At 39.0% G+C, this 27,308-nt stretch overlaps 2 protein-coding genes across 3 annotated transcripts; one reads left to right on the top strand and one right to left on the bottom strand.

Moving 5' to 3' along the window:
* Positions 1–2,298: 2,298 nt before the first annotated feature.
* LOC121653392 lies at positions 2,299–7,821 on the bottom strand. The gene is made up of 7 exons (XM_042006851.1): positions 7,726–7,821; positions 7,545–7,625; positions 7,386–7,463; positions 7,072–7,206; positions 6,725–6,850; positions 5,716–5,790; positions 2,299–5,597 (listed from the first exon to the last, which is right to left on the bottom strand). Exons 1-7 carry the CDS (start codon positions 7,819–7,821, stop codon positions 3,417–3,419), a joined length of 2,772 nt encoding a protein of 923 aa, XP_041862785.1. The 3' UTR covers positions 2,299–3,416.
* Positions 7,822–8,182: 361 nt separating this feature from the next.
* LOC121653408 lies at positions 8,183–13,417 on the top strand. 2 transcript variants are annotated; one of them, XM_042006883.1, is made up of 8 exons: positions 8,183–8,393; positions 8,999–9,123; positions 9,780–9,863; positions 10,191–10,352; positions 11,918–12,014; positions 12,125–12,240; positions 12,569–12,773; positions 12,965–13,417. In XM_042006883.1, the coding sequence occupies exons 1-8, from the start codon at positions 8,183–8,185 to the stop codon at positions 13,066–13,068; spliced, it is 1,104 nt and encodes a 367-aa protein (XP_041862817.1). In that variant the 3' UTR covers positions 13,069–13,417. The 2 variants fall into 2 exon arrangements, with proteins under 2 accessions (XP_041862817.1, XP_041862816.1); XM_042006882.1 differs by having other exon boundaries at positions 10,188–10,352.
* Positions 13,418–27,308: the final 13,891 nt, after the last annotated feature.

Below are 27,308 nucleotides of genomic sequence, written 5' to 3'. Positions count from 1 at the left end.
GAAAAAACACAGGATCAAAGTTATTTAAAGATCTAGTCCGGTGGTTTGTGATTTCTTGTTTAAGAGTACATGTTGTCAGCACATTTCCCAATTCTCACAATATCCACGCATGCTGCCAGTGGAAAACCTAATTTGTGGATTAATGTCGGCTTTACATCTTGGAATGTGCCACCTTCTTGGGGAAAAGTGAGCACAATACCAGCTTGCATTTGAAGAAATCATTAACAATTCAGAGCAGGGGTAGAGGGTAACTCAAAATTGTTGCAGAGCAGCATGGAAGCAGCAACAGCAGCTGAAATAGTAATGTGTTTTCCCGTGTACATGTCAGCTCACTTAACCCATATCCTCTGAGTTTCTAAGACTTCACATGAGATTCCTCTAATGAGCGTAATGTTTTTATCCTAACATAGAAATCACAGGTTGTTCCCGTGTGTTTCTATAGTTGCTTTTCCCTTTTTTAAGACTTTCTCATTGACTAATAAGATGTACATGCTGTATATTGAGAGATGCTGCTTTAAGAATGGAAGCTGAACTCTTAACTATCTTGTTAAAAGCATTGTCTATTGAATAATCTGTTTTGTTTTCTCTGGAAAGGAAGCAAGAGGAAAATAAATTTGCAAAGTGTAAACACCACTGACTTTAAATTATTTGATATGGAGTATACTGTAGCACCTTCAAATCTTCAGGTTAAAAGGTTAGAGGGTCATAAATCAGACATACACATTATATTTAGTCTGTTCTCCAAGGCAATGCTTAGTGCTCACCTCACTCTGTGAGTCTGCTCATGTTTTATACATATCATCTTTCAAGCCGAATCTTCATCTCACATGCTCCCCAGGCATACGCTGGGAAACCAAAGAGATCTGTGTTTTGTTTCTGTCAAATGTTTTTTTGTATCGGTCAGAGTTTGGGCTGCCGGACGATGATGCGGGGTCCCTGAGTGTTTTTATCCTCCACAGGTCAGTGGAGATTCTGTAAAAGCACTGAGCAGACTCCTGAGCTGTGGCTGCACTGAACATGAAACATATGTGGATGGATTGGAGAGCAACTTCTGTGACCCTGGCTGGATCATACCACTTTAATTTTAAAACCACAGGTTAAAAAGGACTGAGCAGAGAGCAACACTGTAACACCAAGAGGAAGCAATAAGATGATTTGACTAAATTCAGTGATACAAAAGGATTAAAAAATAAAGGTTAAGCCATACATAAACAAATCCCTTTAAAACAGTTAAAAGGAAAATCCATAAAAGTCCCAGCAGATGGCTAAAATAGATAAAATGGTCCTCGGTCAGCATGGCCCTACTGGGCTTGGAGGATCAACCATTTCTTCCAGTACTGGTAACTTGGCCTGACTCTGTAGCAACTCGTCCTCCTTGAGGTGTCCCTGTAATGTGAGCTGGCAACAGTATCTGGTTCTCTCTCAATAACCTGTAAACAATGCAGTTCTTTGAGAAGCATTGCTCGCATAACTGGGCAGTCTCTCTACCCTGCCCATCCGCGGTTTGTTGCTCCCTTCTTTTAACGCTGTAGCTGTTGTTGCTCACTGTTGCTACCCTCTCACCCTGCTACCCTCTCACCGCCCCAAACTTCTTAAAAGTAATTGGCTATCCGAGCCATCACCCAAAATCGCAACATCTGCAGTTAATACTCACTAATCATGATCATAGGTGGAACAGAAAAAAAGTAAATGACACTAAACACACAACCTCACTTTGAAACAAAGCATGCAACTGAATTACAAGGAAAAGTCAACAAAACATGTCAAAAAGAAAAACCAAAAACAAACACAACAGAAGAAAACCAAAATGAACCACCTTATTACATCCTCCCACTGTCGTGTGTTGCAGTCACTGCAACTTTAATTGTCTCTAAACCGCAGTGGTGGTTGTCCGAGATTAGCTCTTACAATGAGCCTTGGGGCTGCTTTTCCTTCCCGGGGAGGCTCAGCCACTGCAGCAGGTAGAAATCTATAAATGACAAGCTGTAAAAGTTCTTTAGTCCTGCCCAGGTAAAAAAGTAATATACTTTAATGTACTAAAAATGTACTTAATTTTCAGAAAGTACATTTCTAGCACATTTTGACTTTATGTGTTAAAATAAAGTAAACCAAAAATATATTATAAATGTATTAATTAAAAATATATTATTCCCTCAGTAGTACTTCAGTTTACTTAGATAAAGTACACTATGTAGTACTAATACTTAAATTCATATTAAGTATATTCATATAAAATATACTAACACTGAAATATATATAAGTGTTTTATTAGTATATTTACTTATTATGTACTTCGAATGTGTTAAATATAAGTTTAATGTCAGTGTATTTGCATCTACTTTTATCAAGTGCACTTTTAGCACCCTTTCAATAAGTTCACTTTTATAATACTTTTTTTTATATCATTGTTAGCACAGCAGTGTTAAAGTGCACTTAAAATAAGTATATTAATAATTGAATACTACTTCAGTGGTAAATTAGTGTATTCTTGATAAGTACACTATAAACCAGAACAAATTCATCAGTATGTAGCCATTTCTTTTAGTGTGCTAAGATCATTTTAAAATAATGTACAATAACAGTTAATTTCTGCAGCTGACCTTTTCTCTTCAATATTTTAAAATAATGTATTTTACCAGCAAAATGCAACAATGCTGTTATGTAACAATACCTTTTCTAATTGAAAAAATATCCTTACTTTTCTATTTCAATTTTAAAATGTTAGCAATTAGTGTTATAAAGTATTTGGACTATTTCAACAGCACAGTTGTTTTTATGCAATATTTAAAGATCCATCCATTCTCCAAATGTAATGGTGAGTTTTGAATAAACATGAACATCAACAACAGAGTTCCTTTCAATTGACCATGTGCTTTTATATAATGCAGTAGTCACCAGTATTTCTAATAAGAAAACAGTACAACCTTGTGTATTTCTTATCATCACATGGAAAGTACATATTCCAAAGCTTGGATTGTTTCACTTACATTTGACAGCAATCAGAAAACACATTACACTTATGAACATATTAAGATGTGTAGATAACAGGAAATTTGCTTTGCTGCTTGACAGAAAAATTAATCCTTTGAAAGTCTTTGATTTTGCATGAAAACAGTCTGTTAAAGTTCAACATTTTGAGGCCAGGTACAGTGCCTTGCAAAAGTATTCACCCCTACAATTTTGTTTGTGTTTTGTTATACCACAACTGTTATACTAACTGTTTAACAGCACAGTCTTTGTGTGCTTGCCCATGTATGCCTTATCATTTTTACAGACTTAATCCTCTGAAGTTGCCATTTTTGGACATTGTCCACTAGTTTTAAGGCACACCAAGAATACACACTGATATGTAATCCCTATTTCTTACAATTTGGCAGTGGTTTCAGCAATTTTTCTCTAACTTCCCCAGTAACTATTTAATCTCTCTCTACATTATTTGGTAGAGGAATAACATATTGTTTGTCTCTTGATTGGATCAAAACACATTTCCTGTGGAACAGGTCAGTGGGCACCGCATAAACATTCCTAGATTCTGACACCTCAGACATAAAAGTGGAAGCAATGTTCAGTTGACTATCCTTGCAGAGCTGTCCCTCAGTCTTCACAAGCTCCTTTACCAATATACAGTGCAATGACAAATCGCCTGCTCTGAATACTGACATGCAAAGAATTCTACATAATCTTCCATCCTGTAACTCCACTGTTGAGTTGATCCTTTTTTTTAGACTTCTGTTACTGCTGGAATGATACAGTACGCCTTTTACAATGAAACGGTGAAAACAAACACAGTGTTCGACTGTAACACTTAGCAAGTCTTTGATAGCAAGTTTTTCTAATGCTGACAGTTTGTGATGACAGGGATTACCAAAAACCCTGACATTTTCATTCAGGGTAGATGAATTAGAACTTGATACATTGCTGTTTAGGAGATGTGAAAAAATGCATTTCACCCCTTCATTAGCATCTACCATGTACTTTTCGGCTTTTTGTGTTAGACTCCTCCAGCAAAGAAACCTTTTAACTATTTGCTCTGGAACATGTGTTGTCCCATTGAAGTACTGTAACAAAGTGCCATTAAATGATTCAAAGGAAAAGGTTGATGTGGCCCACAAAGGGCCCCAGTTCCTAACACTTGCTGCAAGGTGTGTCAGAAGATGGACATTAAATGTCATATTTGCTGCACCATATAACTTCTCAAACTGCAGTGAGAACTTCTTGAGAGCTCTTTCAGCTACTTCAATATCACAGCGTTTCACCTTTTCTCCCAAAAGAATGTGCATAGCGAACACAAACAGAAAAAGGTGGTTCCAGAACTTCTTTAGTAAGACCCCATTCAGTAAAGGCAGGCAATAGAATAACAGGAATGACCTCCACTCTGATGCTTTCCAATATTTTCTGTCTGCAACAGATCGTGGTACTCTTGTTATCTCAACAGGGGGTTGAATTGCAATGAGCTCTTTGTCAATGCGGTCTGATTTTGCTCCTAAGTACCACTCTTTGTCATGATTTCTTGAGTCAAACCACAGTTTTGCTAATTGCCTTGTCACACCAAGGCAGACACAATGCTGATACTCTGGAACAAATCCATTTATCATTTGAAACTTTGTGAGTTTCATTAATGGTGAAGGTCCTTTTACTCCCATTACTGGACTGTCTGGTGTTGCAGCCATTGCGTGATCAAAATGCTTAGCTTCAGTTCTAAGATGTGGTTTTGGGCCTTTGTTTGTGTAAGGACCACCACCAACATGGTAACAAAAATCACATCCATAAAAGCCATTAAACTGTTTGGTGTTTCTTAGAAGTGGGCGAGCAACTGAATCTGAACTGCATATCAGAGCATACACTTTGGAGACATGTTGTACATTTGCTGAGTCCTTCCATTTAATACCATTTTGTTCTAAAATTTGCAGTTCATCAACAAATGGCTTCAAATATGTTAAGAAGTTTGGCTTCTTCTCGCCAAACCAGAGACAAGGAAGACAGATATTTGCCTTCCGTTCTTTAGGTTCAAGTTCTATAACCTGGCACTGAATGGGCCAAATTTGATACTTTGAACTCCTGAAAACTGGAATTCCATCACAGTTCCAAATTAAAGTTATGTCATCCTCACCTAATTCACCTGATTCTTTGAGTTTATGGTACTCTTCTCCACACTGTATATCTGACATGACATCTGCACATTGCCAGTCTTTTTTTAAACTTTGGTTTTGTTCAAGCAATGTTTTGATTTGTGAATCCAAACTAAGCACTAGAAAGAAACACCCACTTTTGAGACAGCTCTCTGAATCAGTTACTGCATTACAAGCTCCACACTGTAGTTCACTGGTATTATTTACCCCCAAGTAGTTTTCACATGCTGGACAGTAAAAATGGGGGACATAATTTCCATATTGTCCATAAGCTTTGTGAAAAAGGTATGTGGTTACTGGTACCATTCCAGGGAAATGTTCATTAACAATCTTCAGTAGATGTTCCAGTGCCACACCTGTCACATTGTGCCTTAGTACATAAGACATCAGTAAGATTAAACTTTGTCCCTTTGTCAGTGGAGCTCCAGGATACGCTGGATCATCTCCATCCAACAAAAATGTCTCTGCCTGCGAAGACATAAAAAAGACAAGATACTGTAGAAAACTGTTACATTCATCTGCATTAAAAAAGATTGCTTACAGATTTACAGAGAAAACATAATGTACAATAATACATGTTAATAACCTGTTGGTTTGGTGTCTCTTGCTGATCAGTTGGAGTAGCAGGCACATTGCATCCTGGTTGCTTCTCTAACATGTCCTGGCAAAATATAAATGGAAGCATAAATATTTTCATTTTCATTTCCTTTATAGTTTTGACATATAAAACAATACTAGTGCTCCAAAAGATAAGTGGTAGGTACTACAAGTCATATGGTAGTTTTTACATTTAAAGAATTTGCCATGTTGCCTTCTGGGGTTGTTAGCAGAGAGTTATGCAAATGGAATATACACTAGCTTCATATAAAACTGATGTGATTTCAGGGGAAAGGATGAATGTAGTGCCTGTATTCAGTAAATATACAAAATGTGTAACTCCTTGCCCAAACCTAGAAAACAAATTAACTCTATTAACAAATCAGAAACAAGAATACTGAAAAGCACTAATCCTTGGGTGGATGCAAGACAGGGCATCTGTTTCTATCAAGACAGTGAGTTCAAACATTAAGCCAAAACTGCATAATAATGCTTAATAAAAAACAAAATTGTTGTATTGGCGGAATAAAAAACATCAGATTTAAGTCACATTAAGCAAGTTAAGCCACATTTGCATTATATGTGCAGTGAAGATCTAACAGATGGATAATATCCAGGAAAATGGTGACTACAGCTTCACATACTGAAGAACTGTAGCCATCAAGTGCCAATGTAGGCTATAAGTCAGCCACCTGTTAGAAACTTTGTTAGCCTCATGTGGAACTACTAATTTGCTTGAATCACAATGTAAATTAAACATGAATGAATAATGCAATCATACTTTTAAATAGTTATATGTACACTGTAGTTATAATTCTGTGACCAAATGAGACCTTGCTGGTGTTCACTTTCAATACATGTTTATTATCGGTAGCCTATATTACTATTTGTAGACGTCGGTTTAGAAAAATAAAAAGTACTCTATTCACATTTTCTGTATCAATTAAAGGGGTTGTTTTTAGGATAAAAATAAAACTAGTAACTTGTAACTATAGTACCTGTGCTTCTGGTCCGATTTGCATATCTTGTTGATCCCCACAAAATTGAAAAGTGCAGTGTGAGTAGGTGGAGGGTGGCAATTCTAGCACTGGGTGGGTATTTCTGGAGACCCCCTCTCCGGCAGGCTGCATATAATGAAGATATAATACATGGAAATTCTCAAGTGAAGTATTAATGACAATAATACATGTATGTGTCTCATTTTAAGGAAATACACTATAGAGGCTAGGACAATCATTATTTTCATCACGTTTAATTTAATTGAAATGACTATTATACAGAAACTATACATATAGTACAACACAGCAATTAATATCTACAATTTCAATTGCTGGTATTTTAATACCTCTGATGAATCTCTGTTTGGTCTGTCCTGAAGCAGATGCTCTGTTATTGGAGTGACAAGATGCTTTCCTCTCAAACATTCTAAAGATGACTGACCGCTTGGTCCTTCTGCAACAAGGCCCTCATCGGGAACATTCTGATCATGAGACAGCACATCGATTTATTTAACTATAATACTGTAAACATTTAGGGTATGATAAACATAAATAAAATTATGGATGAATAAAAGCTTTAGAGGAAAGTAATATGTATTTTGTGAACCCCTTCATTTTATTTCAGAATGGAAACATAAAACATAATGATCACTGTTTTTACCTGTTTGTTAGTTGTGGGATTGTCTCCTGGATATTCCTCCAGAGAATATGTTCGTTCACCGTTATTTGAAAGTGGAATCTGGGGAGAGCAGTTGCAATGTCAACTTGCATGTAACACTATCTGCAATTCATATTGTTGCAAATGAAAAAAATGGTCTACCTCTTTCAAGACTCCTCTATTGTTAGTTGTACAGGATGCACTGAGGTATTTCTTGTAATTTCCTCTGCAGTTTAAAGTATTCTGCAATGAACAAGACAGTTCTTGCGTTTAAAATGAAGAATTATTCATCTTATTCTATAATCACTGCTGTTGTTGATAATAAATGTGAAAGCTCAAATACCTCGTTCTCCTTTGCTAGCCGTCTGTATTTGGTTGCCTTTGAAGGTTGGCTCGACTCATTCAGCAGATATTCTTTGTAATGTCTTTTGGGTGCCATGTCTGCGGGCGGTTTCTCTAAGCCCGCTAAAATACATCCATGGGTAAAGTAAAGTGCAGAGGGCGCGCGCAGTGTCCTGGATAAAACGTCATCGTAAACGTGCGCATGCGTGCATGGACATTACGGTGTACACAGACTTTAAAAAAAAATGTAATTATATATATATTTTTTTTTGCAAGAACGTCTGCGTCTGACAGACCATTTTCAATGTCAAAATGGAAAATTTGAATGTGGTGGACATTTTCCCAATTGACCCTAAAGTACTCGTGGCGCTGTGCTGCCGCTGATTGGTTACCCCCGAATGCAACGCACTTGAATGTACAGTAGATGCTGAGGGAAGCGTTGTCGCAGTTGAGTTACAATGGCGCAGTTCAAGTTCGGGATGTTTTATTTTAGGGACAACACAATTCACGTCGAAAGTACTGACATTGTGACACCTCAGTACAGACAGCAGCTCGTTCAGGTATTAAAACGGCCGGACCTCTCCAGTGAAGACGGATGGATACAAGTGTGCTGGGGCACCAGGAAAGCACCTAAAAACAAGGTGGCCGCGAAACTGCTCTTACTCGGAGGTTTGTATTGCTCGTACTCGGAGGTTTGTATTGCTCGTACATGGTGTAAAATATCTTTTGAATAACTGTTCTTTCTACTAATGACTAAGTTCAACAAGATAATAGGCAAACTTATCATTCACAAGCTGCATTAGCTAATAACTAGCTAGCTAGCTGTTAGCGGCAGACGGCAGCTAATGCTAGCGTAAATGGTGCTAACTTAGTAACTTCTGCAACTTCAGATGAGATTTTGTGTGAACATTTGTGAGCGTGCTGTGTGGAGAATGTTTAGCAAAATTGCCCACTGTAAAGAAAATAAAAAGAAAAAAATTGTTGGTACAAATTTGTTATGCTAGCACTTGCCAGCCACTAGCCTACTGTTAGTGCTGTTAGTGTTAGTGAATAATTTGCCAGGGGCTCATGCTAATGATTGTTAACGTTAACCTTGTATGTAATTTAATTTTTATGTAACTATGTTTATAAAAAAGACTTAAAGTGACTTGTGTATAATATTAGATTGACTGTGGTGCATTTCACGAGACATACAAAATACCTAAAATATTGAGCAAAAGAGGGAAAAAAAACATGGTTTTGATAGTTTGTCTGATGTATGGTTGTGGTTACAGACAACTACAAGGAGTTGATGGGGAAAAAAGAAGCCTTCCTCAAGGATGAGGACATCTGGCACATGGCAGTTGCAAGGAGAAGGACCACACCATGTACCACAACACGTGATGGAAGCAAACCAAAGGTTATTTTTGTTGCTTGTGTTGGTAGTTTCTTTAGAAAACACACTTTAATTAATAGTTATATTGTGTTGCAACTAGGGATGCCACAATACCACTAATTTTATAGATAGTTCTGACGGCATCCAATTTTGTCCATAACAAAGTCGATAACAGTGTTGCCAACTATTTTCAGTGGGAAGTAGCAAAAGCCTGCAGGAAAAGTCCTGGATGTCTCTAGATAACGTCATGTGCTAATTTGCATATATATGATGGCATGAATTTATTACATATATGCAAAATATAAAAAATATTTTAAATTAAGTTAAACTAAACTGACTGACCAGCGTTTATTTCAAGAGGCTCCTCAATGTGCATCCAAATCTGCCTCTAATGTTAAAAAACTGTTTATACAGGCTGTTGCATCGACTGTAACTGAAGTATCGTGAACAGATAGATGATCATGCACTGGAATAAATTCACTATTGTTAACTAGTAAACTAGTTAAACTCAAATAGTATTTTTAATTGTAACACATAAAATCGTTAATGAATTTATGACACTGTAATACTATGATGTTTTTTAGTTGAAATGTTTTTCTAAAAAATCTCTTCACCAGAAAGCGTCTATGGTAAAGTTCATATGTTGTTGTCATGTAATACATTCTTTCTCTTCTGTACAGAAAAAAAGAATTACTGCAACTTCCAGTCTCACTTCAGATGAAGATGAAACACAGATTGACCCATCACAAGTTTTTCAAACAAATGTAAGTATTTACGGGAATAAGGGAATATTGTGGGAGGATAAGACATATTTTCCTTTATAAGTGGCTTTAGGTTTGACAGCAGTGCAGTTGCAGAAGTGGCTTGTGGCACTCCAGCTGTGTTAGTTTTGAAATACTGACACATTGTATGATATTAAAAGATAAAATTGTGAGTAGTGAGTACTGTTACTCTAGTGAAATATGGTCTGACAATACCTTAATAAGCTGTACAGTAGGTGATAGATTCTACAAACATCTACAAAGATGGATATTTACCCCTCTTGCCTTTGCAGTTTAACATTTTACTTTTTCTGCCCTTTGTTTAAGAAGCCGAAGATGACAAAAGCTGCAAGAGACAGAGCCCTTTCCCAACTGAAATCCTCGCTGCTGAGAAGAAATCCAACAACCTCCACCTCCTTGACAAGTGATGTTGATACAGACATAGACACCAATGTGGACTTATTTGACCCACCTCAGGCTTCAGAATCAACTGTAAGTATTTACAAAACACAAGAAATAAAACTAGAATTAGGGCCCTATTGTTTCCGCGATCACAGAATTGCAGACGGAATCGCGGAAATGAGCAATAAAAACGGAATCTACTTTTTAACACTGAATATCACGGAAAATGACATAATTTGACTGAAATGCTGTTAACGGTGTCAGCGGCACAGATCTCACGCGGTGTTGTTTCAGTGCGCTGCCCTCTCACATGCTGGACCCGGTTCGGCACATAGTTACAACAGTGACAACAGTTCTAATCTGAAACGAGTTATTAACCATTCATTATGGTCTTACTCTCTCTCCTTTCTCCTCCAGCGGTGCCACGGTGCAGAATTACGCACAGGGCTTTCCACTGTATTTATACATTTATAAAAATAATTATAATAATTTTTATTTATAGAGCATTTTCCATCAAAGTGCTGTACAGTTACAGAAGGTTAAAAAACATGTGAAAACAGACACAACAATAACAACAATTCAGAAATGAATGAAAGAAAAGGCAAAAACACCTACTCATACGTGACAGTATACAAGTGGGTCTTAAGCTTGGCTTTAAAGACCTCAACTGAACATGACTGCCTGATGTCCAAGGGAAGACTGTTCACAAAATAGGTGCGCGGAAGGAAAAAGCCCGCTCACCTGCTGTTTTTTTTATTCACCTTTGGGACACTCAGATAATCAATCGTCTGGGAGCGCAAAGGTCGTACAGGTACATAAGTCTTAACAAGGTCTGACATATAGACTGGAGCAAGACCATTTAAAATTTTGTAAGTGAACAACAGCACCTTGAAATCGGCTCTGACCCGAACAGGGAGCCAATGAAGAGAGGCCAATACAGGGCTAACATGTTCATAGCGGGATAGTCCAGTCAGCAAACGGGCTGCTGCGTTTTGGACTAATTGCAGACCACGAATGCTCTTTTTGGGCAGCCCAGATAAAAGCACATTACAATAATCTAACCTTGAAGTTACAAAGGCATGAATAAGAGTCTCTGCGTCTTTCAAAGTGTACAGTACAGTTCACAGTACAGTAATTAGTAATTTGTAAATTACAGTAATTAGACCAATTGATAAAACTTTGAATAATCAGTTGACACTTCTCCTACAAGAAAACAGAATGTAACAATTGTGCGAACGATTACTGGAATTTTTTTCCAGGCTTTGAGATTTAATTGACTCTGGATTATATGTTCACACAGTATCACAGGAACATATAGTTATTTTACACCATGCATTTATTCCATACAGCCACGCTGTCCTTTCCTCCTGCGCTCTGGGAGTGGACAATATGACGGAGAGATGGTGGTGATTAAATTAGATTCTAAGAATATGTTTCTGAAACATCAGCCCGACGCAAAATAAGTACGCATGGGTCAGAGTTAGCTTAGAGCTGCGCACATTCTCCCGTCAAGTTTGTTTTTTAGAGATCACAACCTTGGCGTGAAAAGTCACGTACGCCACTTTCAGCCTCGTTTTGTGCGTACGCAACGGTTATAAATGAGACCCCAGGTGAGTCATACTAACATAGCATTGTTGACATTTTCATTTATGCAGGACCTGGGCCAAGGGGAAAGTGAAGAGGAGAGTGTCCTGATGGATCAGTCCAGATCCAGTGTTGACATGCAACAGGACGTGATGGATGCTCTGAAAGGTATTCATACAAAGAAGAATTGCTTATGTTTTTTTTTTTGTCAGTAATTGTATCGATAGGAGTCTTATCTCTCATATATCTGTGACTTGTGTTTTTTTTCCTTAATGCAGAAATTCCAGCCTTAGTCAAGTGTGTCAGAGATCTTATTACAACCATGAAGAGAATGCCACCTGTCATGGACACTGACAGTACAAGTTCTGGTTCTTCCAGTCCAGCTCCAGAAATGGTATGTTTTGCATTTATACACGTTTTGTAAATACTGCCTTTTTATTACAGGAAACATTTCATCCAAAATTGTTGTAAACTACTTGACTGTTAGCAGTTTTGTCTCTGTAGTCTCGACCCACATTTTGCACGAACTGTATTTGATAGAAACTGTTTTTTTCCATTTCAGCATGCAGTTGTTCAGAAATTATACTTTAATTCATTGAAGACCACTTGCAGAAATTAGAACTCAACTAATATTTGGCATTCAATAGTTCGGCTTTGTCTTTTAAGAAATGCTTTCCTAATACCATTTCTAATAATTGACTAACTCTATTTCCTGGACACAGATTTCCTTGGGCAACACGGGGGTGCAGATCAGCAAAAACTGTTTCCTAAGACTAAACCGAACAAGAATGTCCCTGTTCACACAGGACTTAGCTGTGCTCATCTTTGGGCGGGATGTTTTGGCATCCTCGACTCTCACAGGAAAACCAGGGCCTACTGGAACAGCGAAAGAGCAGCTAAATCCGGAAAAGCTGAGTGCCCTCGTTGGTAAGTATTGGTTAAGTCTATTTTTCCTTATTATCATTTTGTTTTTATGCCTCTACCCTTGCCTTGGCCATAGCCAGAAGCAACATGTTTCAGGTTGTCCTCATGTATGTATGCCCCCTTCTTGCTAATGTGATAACTCTGGAAAAGCATGATTTGTAACACCATTTTATTTGTCCTTTTCTATTTTACAGATACAGTTATTGCTGAATTTCCAGGAACAAATGTGTCTGATGTGAGGGCAGTGATTCGGAGAAAATGTAACAATGAGAATTTTGTGAGCAAAAAGAAACAGTAAGCAGTAACATCAGTAACTGTTTGTAATAGTTTTTGTTTGTTTGTTTTTTGGTGGACATACATTTTGAGTTTTAACAAACTGTGTCAATGTTTCACATGTAAAAGTTTCAAGAGTCAGTTTAATGTTCATCCCTGTCATTACTAGCTTCTCTGCAGTGCACAGCTAGCAGGGTAGTGCTACACAGCTATTGTTTCTTTTTATTTTTTACTTTTATTATTGTTTTTTAGTTAAGTTGTTAAAACTAAAAAGAATTCTCTGGGGTCAGATGATCCAAATTTGAATAAAAATGTTACGATGAAGAGAAACTGTTTGAAAATGTTGTTTTAGATGTTTTTAAAGATGTACTTAAATGTACTTTATTATGCACATTTTCCCTGTAATGCCGTGCATGTTAAAAATAAACTTTTTTTCTATCTCAAGTATGTTCTAATTATTTTTTATGTTTACTTAAAAGTAATTTAAAATTCAAATTAATTATATAAAAAATATACTTTCTGTGTACTGTTGAAGTGTACTTTAATGAAATACATCTAGTGTACTTTCTGCACACATAATTAGTGTACTCAAAGTATATTACTTTTGATGTGCAAAGTATAGTAGTAGTAGTATAGTAGTATACTAATGATATATCATGAGTGCTACTTTAGACATACTAAAGTACAACTTAGTGTGATTATCTGTACTATTTTGAGACACCATTAAGATGAACTATAGTATACTTAAGTACAACTTTTACATTTTTATTTAATTTTTGTAAATGTATTTAAAATGCAATGGCAACACATTATGATTACATTAGAAATACATTTCCAGTATATTCTAAATTTATTAATAGTAATCTGAGATGTTGATTAAAGTATACTTTAAATCGAACTAAAGAACATTATAAATAAGTACAGTATTAGTAGAGGAAAGTGTACTTAAGTATATTTAAGTTGATCTTAATGGTGTCTCAAAATAGTACAGTCAAGTACACTAAGTTGTATTTTAGTATATCTTAAGTAGCAATAATGACATATCATTAGTATACTAAGTACGTTTTTAGTACTCGAAAATAACACACTTTGAGTACAATACTTTTGTGCTCATGAAGTACACTAAGTGTACTTAAATTTAGTATGTTCAAGTATACTTTTTTTTCGCCTGGGTGGACCTTATGGCCCACTCAGAAATGGGGGAGTATGGAGTCTGTAAATGGAGCTGTACACACCTTCAAAGAGCTTCTGTGTATAGTTTGTTCTTGCCCACCCTTTTCAAGTCATACCTTGCACACCAGTCCTGTCAGCCCTTCCTGCTCCAAAACTACAAATGGTTCAGGGTCCAACTGTGGACAAAACTTCTCCCTTCCCCTCCTCCTGTCTCACACCCTTTCACCAGGCAACAGTAGTCAAACTCTAGCAGCCTTATCATATTGTTGTTTGCTTTGTGCAGCTACATTATCCATTTTCTGTTGTACTGCACTGTATGCAGAGGCTAGCCACTGCTCATGGTTTTGTACCCAACCACTAACCTCATGACAGGACTGTTCAGGACCTACACCCAACCCATTGTCCACAGGGAGCCTATAGTGTCGTCCAAACATAAAAGGGCATAACCAGTTCAACTATGCATGGTGTTGTTATATGCATGTGTAGCAGGATGAGGTCGGATACCTTGTCCCCTCTCAGCCCTTAATTGGAACTCCAGGGGGGTGTGGGGCGGTGGAGCGAAGGCCGGTATATTGCACAGGAGCTTGTTGAGTTAGCGTGCATTCCCTCTTCCTGGGTGGCCCGGGTGGACCTCTAAGCTGTCATGGCGGGGTTGACCGAGCATTCTGGCTGAATATACTGTGAGTACCGTTCCGCTTCCCTGTCAGGTTTTCTGTCTTCAGACGTTCATGTGGCTCAATCTTTTTACAGCGTGATGTGCAGTGGCACCCTGCATGCAGGTTGTCATCATTGGCAGCAGGGCGTTTCCCAATTTATGGATCATTCGCCAAATAGCTCAGTGGCTGATGGCGCTGAAGACAGGGTGGGATCATGGAGCCGTCTGGCAGTATCCTGTGTCGGTTCAGTTCTCCCCCTGTGGAAACCCACATGTATGGGTAAGGCTGCTGTCCCACTAGAAGATATTTTGAGCCCATCGAGAGAACAGTGATATGAATTTGTGTGTGTGTGTTCTACCAGGCCAGCACGAAAGTGTGCATCACACGGCAGCCTTGACTGACACGCTGTTGTTTTGTCCCAGATTATTATTTCTGTTTGTTCATCCATTCAACTGGATCCCACCCACCAGGTACCCTGATCCGGCAGATTATGGGTCATCGTTCTTATCTCCATACTGACTGATAGCACTTGAGCGTTGTGGGTGCACTTAGACCTGGCTGGTTAGAACGGGGTGCAATCTGTTTTTATGGTTTATAGAAGGTGTTGTGTGTGTGTTTTATATGTTTTCTTTTGTTGCATGTATTGACCCTCCTCTTTGTTTTCAGGATTGTGTCCCTGAGAATCCAGCCATTTGTACCTTGGTTTTATGTTGGAGTGATTTTTATTTATTTATTTATTTATTTAATTTTATTTTAACCTCTGTATTTATTTTAATAAAAATATTTTTAATTTGGGAAACCATCTGTCCAAGTGCAGTAATTCGAACCCACATGTCTTGCAGACAAGATTTCCCAGAGTGAAAGTCCCCAGGTGGTGTCATTTTAATATTTTTTATTTAAAATTATGTATTTAAACAACTCAAATGTACCACTCGCCACACATACACTAGTTCGGGCAAATACTCTTCTTGCTGCGTCTAGCCCTAAGCATATTGAGTAATGTTTGGCTCCATCTTTCTGCACTACCATTACCTGCAGAGTGATAAGGTGTTGTGCAGATCTTAGCTATGCCATAAATTGCCATGAAAGTGCTTGCCGTTCTGGCCCCTCGGGTAACATCTTTTGCTCCACATACCGCTTAACCACTTTTACGTCAGTATTACTGGCCTGGGCCTCTTTCCATTCTGTATCGGCCCACTCGCTTCTGAGGTGAGCTCAACTGCTGCTGTGGTTTTAGCTGTACTAGTGGCCCATACTCCATCTGACTCAGCAGTCCAGGATGTGGCTGGGAATCGGGACAGGGCATCTGAGTTGAGCATTGTTTTTACCTGGCTGGTACTTCATGGTGTAGTCGAATACAGCCAGCTGGACAACCAAGCCCTGTTCCTCGGCACCCATCCAAGCTGTCTGTAGGTGGACAATAGGGCTATTATCAGTATACACCGTGAATTTTGTGCTAGTCAGGTAGTCTTTGAATTTCTCTACAACCGCCCACTTGAAGGCCAACAGCTCCAGCATTTCTCAGGCTTCAGCTGGTGTATGCTATGACTCATTCCTTACCATCTTGGTTCTGGTTCAAGACTGCTCCCAGACCGTGATTGCTTGCATCGCTGTAGACAACGAATGGGTGCGAGTAATCAGCATTTGCTAGGACTGGAACTTGAGTTAAACCAGTCTTAAAGGCCTCAAACAAAGCTTGGCAGTCATGTGACCAGTGTATTTTACTGCCATCAGACTTTTTATCACCTGGGTTACCTGTTAGTAAAGAGTTTACAGGGCATGCGATTTTAGCAAAGCTGGCCACAAAGCTCCTATAGTACCAGCCAGGCCCAGAAAAGCTTGAACTTGCCAGACGGTAGAAGGGACTGGCCAGTACATCACTGAGAAGATCTTGTCAGGGTCAGGTCTCACCCCATTTTGGTTCACCACATGGCCTTGGAACTTCACCTCATGCTGAAGGAGTTTGCATTTGTCCAAACGCAGCTTTGGCCCATGCTGCCACAGCCAATGGAAGATGTGATCAAGGTGCTGTAGGTGATTGGAGAAATCAGGAAAGTAAGCAGTGATGTCATCCAAATATACAAGTAGGGACTCTGCTACTTGGCCCCTTAAGCGTTGCTGCAATTCTAGGCAGAGGGAAAGCATCTTTGTCAGTGACAGAGTTCAGTTTTCTGTAATCTACAGAGAACCTTCAACTGCCGTCCTTCTTTCTCACCAACACAATGGGGCCTACAAATGGACTACAACTCTCCTGTACTCACATAACTAGGCAGAATCTCTACCCTGCCCATCCACGGTGTGTTGTGTGTTGTACTGCTGTAGCTGTTGTTGCTCACTGTTTCTGCCCTCTTCTGCACCTGGTGACGTCACCCTCTGCCTCTGAGTTGGATACGGATCTCGGGATTACTGCTTTCTTTGCCACGCCAGCCCATAGACACTGCCAAATCCCCCCCTCGCCACCGCTACTCTCTCCACCATAAACCTGTGGGTATAAACATAAACCCCTCCTCTGCCTGCTGCATAACTGAATTCAGATAAGACACAAAGTAAAATCAACAACACATGCCATAAGGAAAAACCAAAAACAAACACAATAGAAACAAACCAAATTAGTCACCTTGTGACACTTCCACAACACATTTCCTGAATAATCTGTGAAATTGGTTCCGCCAGGCCTGAGAGCAGAGCAGCACACAGGTGGTGGCATGTAACAAATCCTCCTTTTATATATTTTTACAAAGTGTGCAAAGTTACATCCCAGAATTAGGTCATAAATTGTTTATGTACAGCATATGGGAAATATTTTTTACAGAACCTACTGATGCATGAGTGTTAATTTGTGAATGGTGAAATTTGAAAGGTTCTCTGTATAGGTTGGGGTCTAATAACACCAAACAAACCCACTGTTTTGTTTTGCTTGTGACTCACATTAAACTCGGCCGTGCTTGCCCTGCAGTTGTAGGAAATAAAAAGATTCTGTGGCCCAGGAGGCCCTGTCATTGCTGGATGTGTCACTACCCAGTGTGAGTCACACATACTCAGATAAGATTTACACATGAACCACAGTGAAATAACCTTGCCACTTTCTTTCATCCTGTAAAGATTTATAAAACTTGCATGATTTTTTTACCCCCAGGTTTCCAAAATCAACTGACTTGCCTTCTTCTTTTTTAAAGCACACCTGGCAATTTTCATTTATTTAATTTTTAATGTTAGCTACCTCAAGATTAGCTTTTTACCCATGATAATAGCAAACATTTTTTTAATTAGTTAAGAATGAGACAGAGCAAATGAGAGGATTTGGCTGGAGTGTCTTCTGGTTGGTTGAATTCTTGGCTTGCCAAGAGGTGGGGGGAGTGGATGAGGGTGACTTGTGAATGAACAGTACTGCAGTCATTAGTCAGCAAGCTTCAGCCACTCTACAGCTTCAACTTGCCAACGACTCTTCAATAAAGGGAAATTATGAGAATGTTTTGTAGCACATCTGCAGAAATTTGAACGACAACAGCAGGATGAACCACACCAACAAAAATTACAACAGGATATCTTTGTTTGAAAAATTAATTACCTGCACTTGTGCAACACTGCAGATTATGTAATGTTTGCTGCAAGTATCTAGAAAGGTAATGGAAGCTTATGTACTCCAGTTATTACCTGAGCGTCTAGCTGGAGTTCTCCCGCGGCGTCTGTGTAAAGTTGGTTACAGCGTCACTGCTGTATGCTCCGTGTAGGTCCACAGAATCTATCCACAGACATCTATTTCAAAGACAATTAGGAAGAAAACAAATAGCTTTTATGTAACGCAAATAAATTTTTTTCCCACAAATAGGTCTATTTAAAAAAAATGTGAAAAAAAATAATTCCATAATTTAATGAGGGCCAAGTTCTGCTATTTTTAGATCTATTTGATCATGATGTTATTAAATATAAATGGCACAGAATGTAGATTTTACATAGTATTTTGAAACCCCTTGTCATTTTGAAACATACAACCACTTTTCAAAAGGTTTTTAAGAAATGCAATGCACCAGTGAAAACCATAGCCTGGTAAAAATATAAAGTCTGATGGGTGGTTTTACTTTAACTGGCGCAGCCTTTACAGTCTTCACGGTAGCGGTCAGGAAACACGCGGACCAATTGCACATGACGTAAGCCATCCCACGTGATGCACTCGGCCAATCAGTGTGTGAGGCTCCCGGCGTGGTGGTAAACTGCAGCTAGATCAAACAAAGCAGGGATAAAGATGATTGCGCTGGAGAAAGGCAGCAGCGTTGCAACATCTGCCTGCTATCAACGACTTTGAGCTGGTTTTTCTGTTAAGTCTCTTGCAAATATTGTCAGTTGCGGATTTTAGGGCTTGTTTTTTTTCTGAGTGTAGTGGGTTATTTGGGCTTGTCCTGCTCCTGTTATGAAACCCCCTGATTCTCTAGCAGTGGTTCACAATATCGAATATTATGTTAGAAGAGCCCAGACTATAAGAGGGGTGATCTAGGTCACAATTTCTAATAGCTATACTAATGTCTACCTACATTATAATGAACTCAAATATAATGACTTAAAATAAGTTTTCAAGACTTCATTTGTCTTCTAAGATGCATATGCAGAGAAATGTATGTCATTGCCCCATGGTCACAGATTGTGATGGGTCACAGATTTTGGTGTAACACCAGCACGCCCCTACCATGCATGTTCAGTTCACTTGACAGAGCAATAGTGACAATGCCCGCGAATAAATAGGAGATGTGTAAAATATATATAAGAGTAAAAAAGAGTGTATTGGAGGGCTCATCATGCAGTCCTTCTAAAAACCTTCTTATCCATGAGGCACAAATCAGTTTCCCTGTCAAAACAACATGAGGAGGAGAAAGTTTTTATTTGTTGTAGGTTATTCAACAAATTCATTTCCAAAATCCTTGAAAAGTTTGTTGCGTCTCAACTTCATAACCATCTTATCGCCAACAATATTTATGAGCAGTTTTAATCCAGTTTCCGTCCCCTTCCCAGTACTGAAACAGCACTCCTCAAACTCTCCAACAGCCTTCTTATAGCTTTAGATTCTGGTTTACTATCCATTCACATCCTTCTTGACCTCACAAAGCATTTGACACCATCTCTCACAGCACTCTCCTCTGTCATCCATCAGCATCCCTCACGCTCCCCTTGCTTGGTACACTTCTTACCTTACTGGCTGTACACAATTCATTCGATTGAAATCCCATGTATCAAACTCTTTCCCTGTCTCTGCAGGTGTGCTGCAGGGCTCAGTCCTGGGGACCCTCCTTTTCATTATCTACATTCTTCCGCTTGGTTACATTTTTCACAGACACAATATTAATTTTCATTGCTACGTGGACGACACGTACCTCTACCTCTCTACCAAACCATCCTTTTCACTTCCACCAACCTCCCTTACCAGCGGCCTGTCTGTGTGGAGTCTGCATGTTATCCCCATGTATGCATGGGTTCTCTCGCGGGACTCCGGCTTCCTACTACCATCTGAAGACATGCATGTTAGGTTAACTGGTCACTCTAAATTCTCCCTAGGAGCAAGTGTGAGCGGTTGTTTGTCTTTCTATGTTGGTCCTGCGATGGACTGGTGACCTGTTTAGGGTGTACCCTGCCTCTTGCCTACTAATTCATGGGATAGGCTCCAGCTTCCCCCTGACCCTGAATTGGACTAAGCAGTATAGAAAATGAACAAATGAGATAAATGAGACGTTGCACATAATGCTGGTTACTATTTGGAATTGAGTTCAGTTACTTTGGGTGGATTTAATAACTAAAATGTTTGGAAAATGTAAATATATACTAAATGAAATTATTTATAAATCTCATAAACCAATATTTTATTTTTAGTACAACCTAGAAACTGTATCAAATATTGAAAATGAGCCAATTTAACTATTAATGAAAAATATTACTTCATCTTGTCTTTGATGATTCTGTTACTCACATGCTGAATTAAAAGCACTTGGTTTAGGTTAGGAAATAGATTATGTGGTGGAAAGGTTCACAGATATTTTCCACATTGCCATGGCAACACGTCATGCTGTGAGGTTACCACTTCAGGAAATTCTGCTTGTCCAAAAGCAGCACAATGAGGATACCCTCTGGCTTCAGAACAGGCGGGTTTGTGGGTATAATGTGTTTCCTGATCATCGTATTCCTGCTGTTTTTTTCCCTGGAATTTGAATTTAGTGTTCTATAGAAAGTGAAAGTACAGTTTAGGTCTGTTGAGCCATGATTTGCATCTCTCACGATGCCCAAAGCGGCATGCTGTTATACTGTAGGCAAACTTCAAATTATACATCACATGTGCTCCCAAAACCATCAGCCTCCAGGCAGAGATCCCTGAGGAGAGAAGAGATAAAGATTAAATGGCATTCTGAGCTCTCCAGCCTCACGCACATGCTTTTATTTTTACCTTCAGCCTTTTTGCGAGCCATCTGCTTAAACATTTAAAGAATACTTGGCTGTTGTCTGCCAGAGTCAAGCAGTTTGACCAACAATTATGACACAAGTCAAGTAAATGTGCAAGTTGCCAGGACGAGCTTGAAAGAAAACCAAGTAAAGCAACTTGTCCATGGATGAGCACACAGATAACACTGGATCTGATGGTGTAAGTGTGTGTGTGTGTGTGTGTGTGTGTGTGTGTGTGTGTGTGTGTGTGTGTGTGTGTGTGTGTGTGTGTGTGTGTGTGCACATATTTCACTTTATGGTTTACATCTGACCAGCAGTCATTCTCTCTTGGCTTATAAGAGAATTGATCAACTTCTGGATGTTTTCACTGCAGCAGCCTTCACTGTGCATATTCGTGTGCTACTCAGATAGCAGTTAGTTCTTGGCATTATGTCTCAGCACCAGCCATGATGGGCTACAATTAGAGAGAATGGATTGGGCTGATCACATTAAATAACTAAATCTTTTAGTTCATGCCCTCCTAATATCTCACACTGAAGAACAGCTCCCTTATTCACAGCTTAATGCATTTTCTACAATAACTCAGATGTAAGGTTAAAAAAAAAATAGTAGAGCGAAAGCTCAGAAGTCCCATTATCTGTGTTTTTCGGATTTAAATGAACATCTCTGAAGCTCATTTTCTAAAGAATATAATCAGGCTTAAAGTTCCCATCTGAAAGACTTTTAGCTTTCCCATCTTCCTGTTCATAATTGGCTTTCTTAGGCAGATTTTTACAGACAAAAAAAGTCAAATTGTGACACTTGAGTGCCTCCCTCAAGACTTCGCCACCTTTTTTCTGAGAAAGCCTCTGAATAGATCCCAACAAGCCATTACTGTTCTCCCCCTGTTTATTTCTATTTACAGCAGTTAATACAATTATTCCCAGTCGTGACCTATTTAAGCGGAGCATGCTACGAGCCATTAGCATTCAGCGAGTCTACAAAGTTACCACATTGATGGAAATGTGAAAGGAGGTTGTGTTTTTTACTGTGTGCGTAGGTGGAGGTTCAGAGACCTCCTGTTTGTCTTCATTTAACAGATTTTTTGTTGCCATAGGAGCAGGCGTCTTTTTTATTTTTTTTCCTCTGCCATGAAAGTGCAGCACTTGAGAGGACACAGTCTGGATTCAGATCAACAAGAAGGTGTCAGGGGAGTTGTCCAGGATTTAACACTTATCATCGCTCCCATTACATGACTCGCAGCTCACTTTGGAGAAAATGTTGAGTTCTTTATTATTTCGAAGTCAGACATGAGTTTGCAGTTATGTGGTTTTGGCAGATCTTTTTTTTTTTTTTTTTTTTGTGAAAAAAAGCTTTTGTGAAGTGCATGCTGGGAAAAGAAATACATTCTCCACAGTAATGATAATGATAATGATAATAAAGTAAAAATGTCATATTTGTTCGCTTTTGTTTTCTTTCCTCTTTTTTCTTTTGTAAGGGTTTTTTTTATCTGTCTTTGGTAGCATTTGATTTATTGCTCCACACAGGAGGAGTTAAAAGACTTCTGAGTAAATCAAGTGGAAAACGGAAAAGTCAGCAGACCATTCACTGCCCCCCTCTTCACTGGACCTCTACTCGGCCACAAAGCTCTGATCCGATTAGAGATTCCCTTCATTTTATATGTGAGATACATCTCTACCAGCTATCAGCCCAGCTGTTGAGTCCATTTTCATTTATTTAAAAATTAGCTCCAGTGTGTTACAGTGAGGGTAATCCATCCATCCATCCATCCATTCCAATTCAGTGTGGAGGGGGCCTATTCCAGCAGCTACTAGGTGAGAGGCAGGGTACACCCTGGACAGGTCACCAGTCCATCGCAGGGCCAACACAGAGAGACAAAGTCACAAACTCACGTTCACTCCTAGAGAGAATTTAGAGACACCAGTTATATAACAAATAATATAACTGCCACAGCAAACAACGGTGAAATGTGGAGTTTTACAAAGAATTACAAATCTCCTTTCTTCTCATAGTGAAGTCCTGCAAGATGAGCTTTTACAAGAATTGCGGCTAATGCACTAAACACCATTCAATAGAAACACCTGCAAATCACAATTGTACTTTGTTGGAATTTGAGAAATATAGCTTTTATTTTGAAAAAAAAAAAACTGTAATGGAAATTGAACTTGTGTGAATTGTAGCCTCAGTTTCCTGTTCTTAGCTGGTCTTCTTCTCAAACTGAGCATTTTGTTCAAAGCTCAGTTTGAACTTCATTGTGTCAACTTCATCATGTCTACACGAGTTGATAAGTTTGTGCCCTGTGATTGGCTGATTAGATATTTGTGTTAACAAGCAGTTGAACGTGTGGACGAATTATATACCTGTATCTAAACATTTAAAATTTAGTGAGCTAGCAGAGTGCTGATTCTTCTGTATATAGCTGGTTCATTAGTTATTGGTCACATTCACAAAAATGTGCTTAACATCTGCAGCACACCTTTTTGGATTAGTTTTCTGGAACTATGCGTGAATATTTATTACTTGTTTTTCTACTGTAGAGGTTCATCCTAAATCAGTCACTGCTGTAAGTGTCAGACGTCACCTTTTCTTATGTTTTCTAACATGTATATACATTATAACTGCTTTTAGCAAGAAATACTTTCCAAGGCAGATGAAACAGCTCATTGCTACTGGGGAAAAAACTCACAGTGATTCATGGCCTTCACAGCAATCACAGTGAAACCAGAGACTGGCCCCGCTGAGCATTTAAATAAAAGAAAAGCATGGTGCGAGTGATGTCATCGTAACCTCAAGATTATACTGAAAAGATGATGACTGGATGTTTCTTTAAAGGTTTTTGTGTGATGTGATATATCCTTTTCTACAATGCTAGTGAGTCCTATTGAAAAAGTGGGTCAATGGAGCTATTTTTAGTAGCCATCGCACACCCCTTTTTGCAAACAAGCAAATGCAAAAATTCTGGATGAAACAGCACGCAGCGACACTGAGCAAATATTCGTGGGGAGAGGTGTTCAGCTTGCTGGTAAATGGGGTAAGCTATTTATCTGGTTTCAAACTTCACCTCCCTGCAGAGATGAGAAGATGCGTGAGGGCATGAAATGACTGCGAAGGGGGCGGCTTTGCCTCCTGAATTGGCTTTGATAAACTGGGGGGCTTGTGAGACTTTTGGGGCTCTCTGTTCTAAAGTGGGCTTCTGTTTCATCATCTCCATGTCCCGGTGCCTTGCGTGGCTACCTTGTTGTAATCCTTCCTCATTTTCTCAGTTTCTCTCTCATATTGCCTTTTTTTGCTTCCAACGACATCATTTGAAAAAGAAGCGTTTTCCACCGTCTCCTCCGTTAGAAGTGACACAGTGGGCGATGATGTGATGGAGGCGCACCAGAGACAGCATCCTCACATGCATCTACCCGGTTTAATGGGCTGCAATTGTGCACAAAAGTTTGTCAGCTAACAGCGTGAAGCTTCATATGTTGAAACTAGAATTTGAGATCTGCTTAGAACTCGTCTTCTCTGCAGGAATCCAAGGAAATGAACAATATATGTTAGGCAGGCCTTTTCCAGGATCATACACTGTTAATGAAGGCGGGGAAGCAGCGAATTAATGTGCGTCTCGAAATCAGACTCAATAAATCACAAGAGACTGTGCACTGCCCCAACAAACGGGCATAAGAACGTCAGTGGAGCAGAAAGTGATTTTGCGGCAGAGCAGAAAATGCTCTGTGTTCCTAAAGGCATTGCATGACAAATCTGTGAACTTCAACTAAATCGAGGTGGAGCATTGTTTATAAGAATTCCTGAATGTCTGTTTGACCCCGGGTAAAACCGTGACAAAGGAAACATAAGCACTGAAAGTTATGGCGCATTTCAGCCTCTTACTAAAGCTTTCTGTTCACATCAAATTAATATGAAATTATGCTGATACCAATAAATAAATAGATAGATAGATAGATAGATAGATAGATAGATAGATAGATAGATAGATAGATAGATAGATAGATAGATAGATAGATAGATAGATAGATAGATAGATAGATAGATAAATAAATAAATAAATAAATAAATAAATAAATGAATGAATGAATGAATGAATGAATGAATGAATGAATGGATAAATGAATGAATGAATGAATGAATGAATGAGCAAGAAGCAAGCAGCAGGCTTTTCCAGGTACATTTTTCCCAGAGGGAGCTACGTAATGGCTGGTGACACCTCAGAGCCAAGGGGGAAAGCTAAGAGCTAAACTATTTGTTACTGAAGGGGAAATCTCAGGCCCAAAACCTTCATCTTTACAGTTATAATGACAGAGGTCATATTTCCAGGAAATCCCACATCTGCTTCTCAAACAAAGTGTAACTCCCATGATGCAATGTTCAGTAAAAATGTGGAAGTTTCTCATTTCTGCAGCAGTGGTCACGTTTGCTTGGTAGAAATGAAAGCTGAGAAGTAGTTTCAGAAAACGTGTCACATGGTTTCGGGAAAGTGCAAATGATGCCGCCTTGCTGAAAGGAGGAAGGAGTAAATGCGTTACTTGCCATCCTTAATTTATCAACTTCAATCTGGCTGTCATACTCCCCACATATAAAGTCATTTTTCTGGCTACTTTTCAGTCTTAAGTCTCACTGGGGGCTCAGGGCTAATGTGCTACTCGTGCATCAGACACGTCACAGTCTCCTGATGAATTATACAAATTCGGATCGTTGCTTCCTGCAGCTTGACGGGGCCGAGTAGGAGCAGTCAGAGCATCCAGGGTGACGCTGAATGTCACAGAGAAACATTTTGGATCGGTAATGACACGTGCCAGGAGGCCTTGTCTGTTGTACAATCAGAGGTGATGTGAGAGATGAGACACTAACAGGCTGCGAGGAGCAGGCAGAGCAAAGGCGCTGACACAACAGATAGAAACTGAAACAATGATGAGGCTTTACATCAGTCACTGTGGATGCTGCTAAGTTGTCTTGAGTTTTAATAGTTTTAATAAACATGTTGTAATCACAGATGCAGAACATGAATCTGCCCCGTGTGGTGCCGCTCTGCTTGTTCTGCTGCTGTCAGGTCATCACTGGATCAACACTGCCACTTAGTGGTTGAAGTGCTTCTCCCTCTAGACAGCACTCGATGCAAAACTGGCTTCTGCACACTCATAACAACTCTTAGCCCTCTATTTGCACCAAGTGCTCTATCACTATCAATTAAGGTGTGGCAGCATGAGGGAAAGGCTTTGCATGCTCAAATCTAGGGCATGGGGAAGAATTGGGCAAATGGGTTTATGATTTAATGCTATTTGGTGTTACCCAAGTGTTATTTATTGCATTTATTTGGTGTATTTTGTATGTTTGAGGTTCTCTGATTAACTTTGTCTGCACATCACTGCTGAATTCTGCCATGTCTTTTTATCAGCATAACATGATCTACATGGACATCTCAAGAGTAAAATCCCATTTAACATTTTTTAGATCAGAAAGAAATGTCTCTTTAAAGTGTAGTAACTTCATGTGCATTTCTGTTGTAATGCAGCCATGCATTGCCTGGCCATTTTTTTGTGTTGCTATGCTGAATTATTAAAAGCCCATTTCACTTTGATTAATCAGCTGCACAGGCCTAAGCATGCACCATCAACCATTCCATCAGCTATAGCAAAAATTAAGTTCCTAGAAATTACAAAGCCATAAATGCATTAAGACCAACTTCTAATTATTTATTTGGTCATTGTTGGGTATCAAGGTGGGGGCTGGATGCAGACAAATAAGCTAGCTCAGCTGAGATAAGCACCAAAGACCTGCTGTAAGAAGGAAACTGCTGCAGTCCCTTAGATTTGTAAAGGTAAAAATGAACTCTGCACTGATAACTACCAAAACTGTATTCATTCAAAAGAGGAAGGACATCTGATTCAGCAGAATTTAGATTAGATACTTGAGGCCTTTATAGTATATAAATATATATATATATATATATATACACACATTTTAAATCATACAGGCTGTGTTTTGTGTGTGTGTGTGTGTGTGTGTGTGTGTG

This window comes from Melanotaenia boesemani, chromosome 14 (genome assembly GCF_017639745.1).
Source record: "Melanotaenia boesemani isolate fMelBoe1 chromosome 14, fMelBoe1.pri, whole genome shotgun sequence".
Taxonomy (NCBI): Eukaryota; Metazoa; Chordata; class Actinopteri; order Atheriniformes; family Melanotaeniidae; genus Melanotaenia; species Melanotaenia boesemani.
This window is presented reverse-complemented; position numbering and strand designations above follow the sequence as displayed.

What these genes read in the sequence shown, in the direction of transcription:
- LOC121653408 (XM_042006882.1), top strand. Translation starts at nt 8,183, where the DNA reads ATGGCGCAGTTCAAGTTCGGGATGTTTTATTTTAGGGACAACACAATT. An exon ending in CTCAGGCTTCAGAATCAACT is followed by an intron (nt 10,353 to 11,917) that starts GTAAGTATTTAC and finishes TCATTTATGCAG; the next exon opens with GACCTGGGCCAAGGGGAAAG. An exon ending in CCAGTCCAGCTCCAGAAATG is followed by an intron (nt 12,241 to 12,568) that starts GTATGTTTTGCA and finishes TCCTGGACACAG; the next exon opens with ATTTCCTTGGGCAACACGGG.
- LOC121653392 (XM_042006851.1), bottom strand. Translation starts at nt 7,821, where the DNA reads ATGGCACCCAAAAGACATTACAAAGAATATCTGCTGAATGAGTCGAGC. An exon ending in GGCTAGCAAAGGAGAACGAG is followed by an intron (nt 7,626 to 7,725) that starts GTATTTGAGCTT and finishes TGTTCATTGCAG; the next exon opens with AATACTTTAAACTGCAGAGG. An exon ending in ATAGAGGAGTCTTGAAAGAG is followed by an intron (nt 7,464 to 7,544) that starts GTAGACCATTTT and finishes TGCTCTCCCCAG; the next exon opens with ATTCCACTTTCAAATAACGG.